At 52.6% G+C, this 8,820-nt stretch overlaps 1 protein-coding gene across 1 annotated transcript; it reads right to left on the reverse strand.

Moving 5' to 3' along the window:
- Positions 1 to 416: 416 nt before the first annotated feature.
- LOC104163670 (apoptosis-inducing factor 3-like) lies at positions 417 to 8,025 on the reverse strand (the record flags this gene model as incomplete). The annotated part of the gene is made up of 5 exons (XM_009702746.1): positions 417 to 525; positions 5,499 to 5,574; positions 5,991 to 6,089; positions 7,104 to 7,221; positions 7,949 to 8,025. Coding segments are annotated over 5 exons (479 nt in total), but the record flags the coding sequence as incomplete, so codon positions are not given.
- Between the last annotated feature and the right edge of the window lie 795 nt (positions 8,026 to 8,820).

Consider the following 8,820-nt stretch of genomic DNA (forward strand, 5'->3'; position numbering starts at 1 on the left):
GCAGAGGATTGTGCACAGGCTGCACACCCAGCCCCTCTCTGTGGGTCCCCTCAACTGACTGGGTGCCTAGGGGCACCCCAGCATCAGGCAGTGCTGCCTCAGTGATGTGCCAGTGCCCGGTGCCAGTGAGCACCACTGTCCCATCAAGTCTGTGCAAGGATTTGGATCCTGGTATTTAAGACAAACTTCCTGTGTGTGGGATGCCAGACCTGGCATGCAGCTGGGAGGCAGCACTGGAGGACGGAGTGAGCAGGGGCAGGAAGGGAGATGCGAGAAGGGTACGGAGCGGGGAGCAAGCGGGCAAGAGCTGCCCAGTGCCCATCAGGGTCCTGCCTCAGGGTGCTCAGCCCTACCCTGCACCCCACGGCTGTCCGTATCCCCTGCCCTGGCACTGCTGGGTCCCACAGCGCATCTACTTACTCCACATCACGCTTTCGGATGGTCCTGCCAGCAGCCAGGACCTCAGCCACCTTGGACACGATAGGGTCGTAGTTCATGCTGGCCACAGCCACCACCTCATCACTCCTAGGGCCAGGCAGAGCAGAGCAGTTAGTGCAGCCCTGGGTGGCCATGGCTCCATCACCCAAAAAGCAACATGCTGGAGAGAAGCGGGAAGCAATGAGAAACACCCACTCCAGGGCCAGGACCTGTCCGAAGGCATGAGCACCACAGGGACTGTGCTAGCGGTGTGGGACAAAGGACAGGAGAGGGCTCAGAGCTGGCACTGCAGGCTGGCCCCGCTGCGGTCTCACCGATGCCCACATGCTGGCGTGGTGAGCATCACTACGGTGCCCAGGGGACAGAGAAAGGTCTGGGCACCCTGGCCTCTGTGGGAAAACACCAGAAAAGGTGGATCTGATAGCGGTTAAAAACCTGGACATCAGCAAGGATGCCCAGTGCTTGCTGCCAACCGGGCAGGCGATCTCTGCGCTGCTGCCCTGTCCCGAGGGAGTGGAGAAGCAATTGGTCAGGATTTCCCTGTGGGACACCTGGTTGTGCTGCTCCACATCCCCTGAGCCGCTGCACAGGCATGCTCCTCCCAAAGCACCAGGACAGCTGGGGCGTCTGACAGCAGGGTCCCACCAGCCCCAGTGACGAAACCCCTGTGTATATGGGATATCCAGCAGCACATCCCAGTCCAGCTGACCATCACCCACCAGGATGCCAATACTGGTGGCACAATGCAACCTCAAATGCTGAATGGGAAACAAATGAAGGAGGGTGTAAAAATGCTGGAGGAGCTTTGGCTAAAGCTTTGCACAAGAGGGGCTCTTCTGTTTTGAGGTTTGCGGAGGTCAACCTGAGCGTAACTCTTCAAAGACTGAACCCAGGAGATGACTCATAAATAGATAACTGAATAGACAAACAATGTAAAGATCAAAGAAGGTGCATGGGTAAGATATTAAACACTGGTGACATTGTTGAGTAAGTTGAAGAGCAGAAGCACCCAACAAATGAAGATCTGCTCATCAATCTGCTGTCAAAGGCTCCATGACCAACAGAGCAAAGAGCAGCTTGGGGCGGGGGGGGAACACATCCCTGATTTCCAGGAGGAGAGCAGAAGCCATGCTTCAGAGGACACTTCCATCTCTGTGGACCCATGGAAGTTGAAGTCATCTCTCATAGCTGTCCCACAAAGACACAGCATGGCTCTGATTCCTAAATAAGCTCACTACAAATAAGGGAGATGAAGTAAGAAAAAGAGCAGTGGCCTGGCTTCCCCATCCCATGGGTGAGCCCAGGTGTGCAGAGCAGACCAGGAGCCCAGAATCTTCTCTGGAGCCACTGGAGCTTGTCCACGGCTTAGTTAGTGCACACCAGCCAGACTAGAGAGAGATCGACACCGGCCAGGCTCCAGCACAGGGTGCTGCTTCACAGGAATGCTTGTAGGAGGGGGGAGCTGCTGCATTGCCAGCTCTGGAAGAAAACTTGGATGCCATTGGAAATCTCATCTCAAGCATCCTTAGCTCACTGCAGAGATGTGTACCTACAGCAGAGGCGACTTCTGTTAGCCTGCAGCTCTTCCATCCAGCAGATGAGGTGAGAATAAGGAGTAACAGACAGATGTTGACAAGCAATACTTTCACACCAGAAAACAGGTGTCCATGGCAGGCAGCAAGGATAATTAACCATCCGAGAAGATTACAAAGCACATGTGCATTCAGCTGAACTGCCTGCTGGGCTGTCATGTTCGAGGGCTGCTGCTGTGATTTAGAAGAGCTCTTCGCTTTCTGAGCCTTCATCTTCTCTGCTGTGATGCTTGATGTCCTGCCTGATGTAAACGAGGTCCTCCACTCTCCCTCGGACAGGACCCTATTCCCTAGGGATGTAACTCCAATTATATTTGCAGCGACCCATGAGTTTTCATTTTCAGAAGGCAGTCTCCTTCCAAGACACTTGCAGCAGTACCTGATGACACTGCAGTGCAGATTCCCTCTTTTCCTGTTGCTCCAAGTTCAGAAACACAAACTGCCAATGAGAACCCCATCCCACCATGAACCATAGCCTGGGAAGACCCTGCAGGCGGTTGTTTCCATCACACAGGGCCTCGGCCTTGGCTACTTCACCATTGCTTGATGCCTCTGGTGCTCAGCACACAATGGAGGCTGAGGCTTCAAGACTCCTGGGAGGTTCTGCACCACCTTCACACCACGCTACATGGTCTTGAACCTTCAGTGGTTTCCTCTGCGTTTGGTTTCCTGAGCACAGCCAGCTCCCAGCTGGGAAACACGAAGTTGTTGGAGAGATCTATCCATCAAAACCAGGGAGAGATGTGCTGTTCCAAGGGAATGAATAACCAAGGCATGCAAGGGAAAGGAAAGGAAGATGTAATCCCACCAGCCGCCCACCAACTCTGCCTCAAGCCCAGCTAAAGACTGACGGAAGATGGAGCATTGTGGATGAGCACCGTGGACAAGCACCGTGTCTACATGGTCTTCCCTTCCTCTGCAAGGTTCAATGCAACAGAAGTGGGGAACCATGAAGAAGACAACCACAGCAATCCCCTGGATCTCTCAAGGTGTCCAAGGTCTCATGGGTGGGATGACATTCATCTGTTCTGGCTGAGATGCTGCTGTGAATGCAGTGTCCCACAGGGACATTCGCAGAGCACTGTCCCATATATCTCCCTGCACAGGGCTTCACCCTGACTCCTCCGCAGCTCACACAGCTCTGAATGGGGTTGAGTAAACAGCTTGCTTTTCCAAACTCTGGGGAAAACAGAGCCTTATTGTGAAAGTCAGTGCTGAGGACAGGCTCCAGGGGTGGGAACCACAAGCGGCTCATGCAACAACCGAGACAGCGTGCACCAGGAGGAGAAGAGTCCAAACCATCGTGTGGGCACGGCAGAAGGAAGCAGGAGGGGATGGTTGGTTTGGGACAGTGTCCTCAGTCCAAAAGCATTAGCATCAACCAGAAGAACTATCACCAAATGACAATAAGAGGAAGAAATGCTCCCAGTGGCCTCTCACAGAAGCAGAGATGGGGACTCAATTACAGCCGAGCAAAGCAGTGGGAGATGCACTGGCCAGCCCCCTGCCAGCCAGTGCTCCCCCAGTACCTCCAGCTCTCAGCGTGGGATGCCATCCTGATACCCAAAAGCCTTCTCCGGGAGCCCCTCCTGGGTGGCAGAACAACACAACACTTAGCAGCGGACTCCTGCCCACCAAGCCCAGCTTTCCTGTGTGCTGGCAGGTCTGCGCAGGCGGCACGCTGGCTGTGGGGCTGCTGCACAGAGCAGAGATTATGCACCTTGCTCGGGGCTTTCCTTCTGAATGGGCTCTACAGATGTTTAATTAAAGCAATCTGACTTTCCTTTCTAACTAGGGTTGGGATAAATAGCTAAATGTTCTGGTATGGAAAGGAGGAATAGAGATTTCAAAGAAGATTATATGCTAGAAAGAAATGTGTGCCAGTGCGGCTCGTGGATGCCTGGCCCCTTAATGATGCATTTGCTGCAGGCAGGGCACTGCCAGCAAGGCCAGGGGACCCAAGATGGGGCAATGCAATGGCTGCGGAGTGGCATTGCAGGGGACGCAGCAGCAAAAGTACACACAACTCTGCAAAGCACTGCAGCAAAACTGCCAAAAACGGGTTTTTATCTTCCCCTGGCTCACATTCACTGAGCAAACTGTGTATTTTAAATACTACTTTGGCAGTTATGTGATTTAAATGCACTTCAAAACATGGAGAGGGTGGGGAGTGACAGCCTGGTGGCTGTGGCTGTAGAAGGGGAATGTCCCCCTGCAGCAGCTCTCCCCAGCACAAGTGGTGCTTTGGCACAAACCCACCCTTTTAGGCAATTTTGGCCAAGGTGCCACCGAGCTCAGAGGTGCATCCATGTGCAAAGGGCCCCTGGGTGCTGGCGGATGCTGGAGCCCCATTACCTGCAGAAGGTTTTTATCTGAGATGCACAGGCACCAGGAGAAGGAGGGTGAGCGCCAGGGACCCGGCTGGCTCATGCCACGGGGTGATAAAGTGAGCCCGGTGCCTCTCCAAGCCTGACGGACACATCCAACTGCCAGGGTCTGTCCTGGAGCAATGGAGGCAAGTGGCCACCCTCGGGGAGAGGGACACGGAGGGGAGGCCGTGAGGGACATTGGGCAGGAGACAGAGGTGCAGCAAGCCCTGGTGAGATGATCTCTGCAGAGCAGGAGCTGGCTCCTGCCCAGAGCTCCCTCCTGATCCCTGCCTGAATGCCGCTGCTGAGTAGTTTGACTGCTGAGCTGGGCAGACCTTCGCTTCCCTGGTTTCACTCTCCCCATCCTTAATATTAGAAAGCACTTGAAGAAATCCCCTCCATCTCCAGGCATGAGGAGGCTCTACGGCCACTGATTTCAGAGTGGGATGGGACAAAGGCAACAAAAGAACAAACAGCAGCAAATATTTTGGGGATAAATTCATGGTGCACGGTCTTGCCAGTCTAAACAGCCAGTGTGGCTCAAGAACAGCAGAGGCAACACATCCCAGCTGTCAACACATCTCAGGAAAATATTCACAGATAGGGTCCCAGCCTGGGGGAGAGCTGGGTTTCACTACAGGTGTAATGAAAGCTCCTGAACTCCTGCTAACCTTCACAGCTTGTTAATAGACAGAAGAGTTTCTTGAGCTTAATTTGTCAAACCAGAAGCAGAAACAGTGATGCCTGAGCTCCCAGTCCAGCCCTGGTCACAAATCATTAACACAGTGATGAGATGGGAAGGAAATCTTTGATGGGAATTTCCAGCAACAAATTAATAGAAGCCGTTATCTGCTCTCAGATATTATGAGAACAGACAAAGTGCTTACATCTGGCAGAGACATTAGGTCCAAAGACCAGTTTAACTTGCTTTACACTTAGCACATTGTCTCTCTAGGGCCTTTTATTAATGTCCTGCAACTTCAGTGTCTAGAAAGGAACAAAACCAATTGACAGAAGCTCCTGCAAAAATGTTTTCCAGGCTATCAGAACAAGCTTAGATGAATGCCTGTGGAGGAACATGGAGAAGAGAAACACTTACTTGGTATAAAATGCCACAAACTTCAGTTCATCTAAATCTCCCTGAATGACTACATCATCGAATCCTTCCCCGTGGCCTGGAAGGCAGAGAAGAAGAAGTGGATTCAGCAACAATTCCCCTGGATCCGCTTTAGCCCCTGGGAGAGTGTTTCAATCCAGAGCTACACGAAGAGCATCCTGCAGTCACCAAGAGACCAGCACCAGAAGGTAAGGGTACCAAAAAGCACCCCTTCTTGTTCAGAGAAGGCCAAGTTCAGGGAGACTGTCTTTGTTCATGCCCGTGACCACAGCCATCCCTCTGGCCCTGCACCCCAGGGCCATGAGCAGACAGGTTTCGGAGGAGATACCAAAACCCTCAGGAACCAGGAAGGGAAGAAGACCCGAGGCAGAGGTTGGCACAGAGGATCCACAGCAAGGGAGGTGGCTGTGGCTTCCCTATTCCAGGACACATCCACCAGCACAAACTTCACAGCAACCTCGGAGAGCCCCTTACCCGCATATCGGATGCTCTTCCCGAACATAGCAGTCCACAAATACGGGATCGTGCTGATCTCTGTGCCGTGGGCCAGCATGTTCAGCGCAGCTATGCGGCCTGGAAGAGAGAAGCAGCAGCATAAGCAAGGAAGCTTGGTGCTAGGGCAAGCGTTGTGGTCTGCCCTCAGGTCACAGCACAGCATCAACATCTCTAGTCCCAGAGCACAGGGAAACCAAGACCTTCTGTTTAGGCTGAAAAAACCAACCATACAGCAACAAGCACCAACAAGGAAACGCATCGCATCATCGGAGGCTGGGCTCGGACTCCTCCCCGGCGGTGCAGTTCCTACTGACTCGTCACTTCAACCAGCATGAGCGACGTGCTCATGAGCCTGTTTCAACCCAGCTTCTGCATCAGTGACGGGGCTGAGAGCTTGCTGAGCTCCCACTGCAAATGGGGTGGGATGGATAAACTGCCTGAGGGCACAGAGACTGTTAGAGTACAGTCCTTGCCACACAGGCATATCTGGACCAGCATTAAAGGGGGCTGTGTCCAAAGGCTAACTTTGGAGGTCTGGTTCCAAAACCTCTCACCCAGGGCGCCCACCCGGAGATCAACCTCCCCATGGGGTTGTGGCCTTGGAAAGCTTGAGGGCAGCTGATCACACCAGGGTTTCCAGGCTTGCTAGCATGAAGGGGAGAAAGGTCTCAGCTCTGCAGTATGCTTCTGGGCCACCCTGGCAGCATGGGCAGTCCAGCTGGGAACATGAGCCCAAGCTAACATTAGGATGTGAGCTCCTAAGTGTCCTGGGGCAAGGAGAAGATCAAGCTCTAGCAGCGACCGCAGATGCCAGAGAGCACGCGGTGTACAGGAAAGCCTGTCCCTGGGCACCTCCACGTTTGTAACGAGGCATTGTTAGGCAATGCACATCAAGAAGCCTGACAAACTAAGGCATATCGGACAGGATAAAATACACACGCTTCAAAATGCTTAATACAACTACCCAGTTTCCCTGTTGGCAGTGGTCTCATTCTCTCTCTAGAGGGCTTGGAAATTTTCCAGGGATCTGGAAAAGGCTCTTTTCCATAAGCAATTTGCAGTTGCAAAGTGAAGGGACCGAAAAGCACCTACCATGCATATGGGCCATCTGCCAGTGAGGGACGTTCACCTTCTTATTATTCCTCAAGGCCAGCGGGAACATGACAGCGTCACCGGCTGCGAAGACTCCGGGGATGTTGGTTTGCATCATCTATGGGGGAAGCAGAAGTGTGCGTCGGTGGGGTTTGCACCCTACACAAACAGAAACAGGGAACTGCTCTAGAGCTGCCATGGTCCCCAGGAACATGTGGACAACCTCTGCTTGAGTGTGGGACCCCAGGTGGGCTTTGCTTTAGCATTCTTCACTTCCAAAGCAGACCATGCAGGCAGGGACCCACAGCTTCCCTCTGCCAGTGGATTACCCAGTAAAAAGCATGGACTGGTGTCCTGGAGCCCCTCTTAAAAGTGGTCTGTCGATGTCTGCAAATAAAGCCTGGCTTATTGCACATATGAGCAATAAGTGCAGGAGTGAGTGGCAATGAGCCCCAGCCCTCCCAACATGCTCCTCATTCATGGCACACACTACCCATCAGCACCAACACTGCTCCCATCGGAGTCACTGGTGGTGGGGAGGAAAGACAACATCTTTTGGGATCCTTGAAAAGGTGGATCTTTCTGCATTTCTTTCCCCCCCAAATAGACACACTGTTCCAGGACAGCTCAGAGCCAGACCCACACCACAGCATCTAGGGCTGGGATTGGCAAACCCCTCACTTGCAGGGGGGTCCCAGGCACTCCAGCATGATGCTCCCGGCATCTCGGCGGATGAAATGCCCCTGTGACAGCAGTTTGGCGCCCCAGGGAAGCTCATCTTGGAGGACAGCAGACTCAGCTCCTCCTGCTCTCCCCCCTGGAAGGGGTTGCCTCCCCGGGCTCACCTTGTTGACCACAATGAAGCCTTTGGAGTCGATGTTGATGCCGCTCTGCCTGAGAAAGCCCGTCGCTGGGACTGCGCCTGTGGGGGAAAGCAAAGGCTGCCAGCGCGGTAGCTGGGCATCCCTGCAGCCCCCGGGGGCTGGCCCAAAGGCCAGCAGATCTCCCCTCCGCCTGGACAACCTGTCTGCCCCAAGGGAAAGGCAACAGGCTGCTCCGGGAGTGGGGAACACAGCCAGGCACCCTACAGAACCCCCACTACATCACCCTCCACACTCCTGGGGTCCCTACTGCTCTCCAAGCCATCAGTGCACTGCTGTCATCTGCCCACCACATTTTTTTCTAATGCTTGAAGATAATTTTCAGTCCACTTCTCTTTTACAGATATTTTGAAAAAAAAAGAAAAATATTTAAAATGGAGCCCTCAGATTTCCAGACATGGATCCTCTGTCTCCCCCACAAACTGTACCTTTTCTTCACCTTTCATTTTCCTTTTATGACCTTTTTTTCCTCTAGCCTTCACAAATCAGACTAGTCAATAAAACAACAAAAGTAGAATTAAACTAATTCTATGATTCTTCCAGTCTGCAACATTTTTCAAAGTTACAGAGTGAGAAAGGGATTTTTTTTTTCCCCACAAGTGTAAAGGAGAAAAATACTCTTTTCTACTGCAGCGGCAGCAATTAAAATAAAAAAAAAGGGGGAAAAAAAATCAGTCTGAGGAGTCTTTAAAAACAAAAACTTGAGCGGAATGAATGTGGTTTGTTTCTTTTTTTTCTGGAAAAATGAAACCATTACTATTTTCCAAATATATTTTCAGCTGTATTTCGGGGCGGAGGCTGTAGAAAGGGCTTTTTCAGCTTTGCCACCCGAGTTC

Source organism: Cariama cristata, unplaced genomic scaffold (assembly GCF_000690535.1).
Source record: "Cariama cristata isolate BGI_N322 unplaced genomic scaffold, ASM69053v1 scaffold45086, whole genome shotgun sequence".
Classification (NCBI taxonomy): domain Eukaryota; kingdom Metazoa; phylum Chordata; class Aves; order Cariamiformes; family Cariamidae; genus Cariama; species Cariama cristata.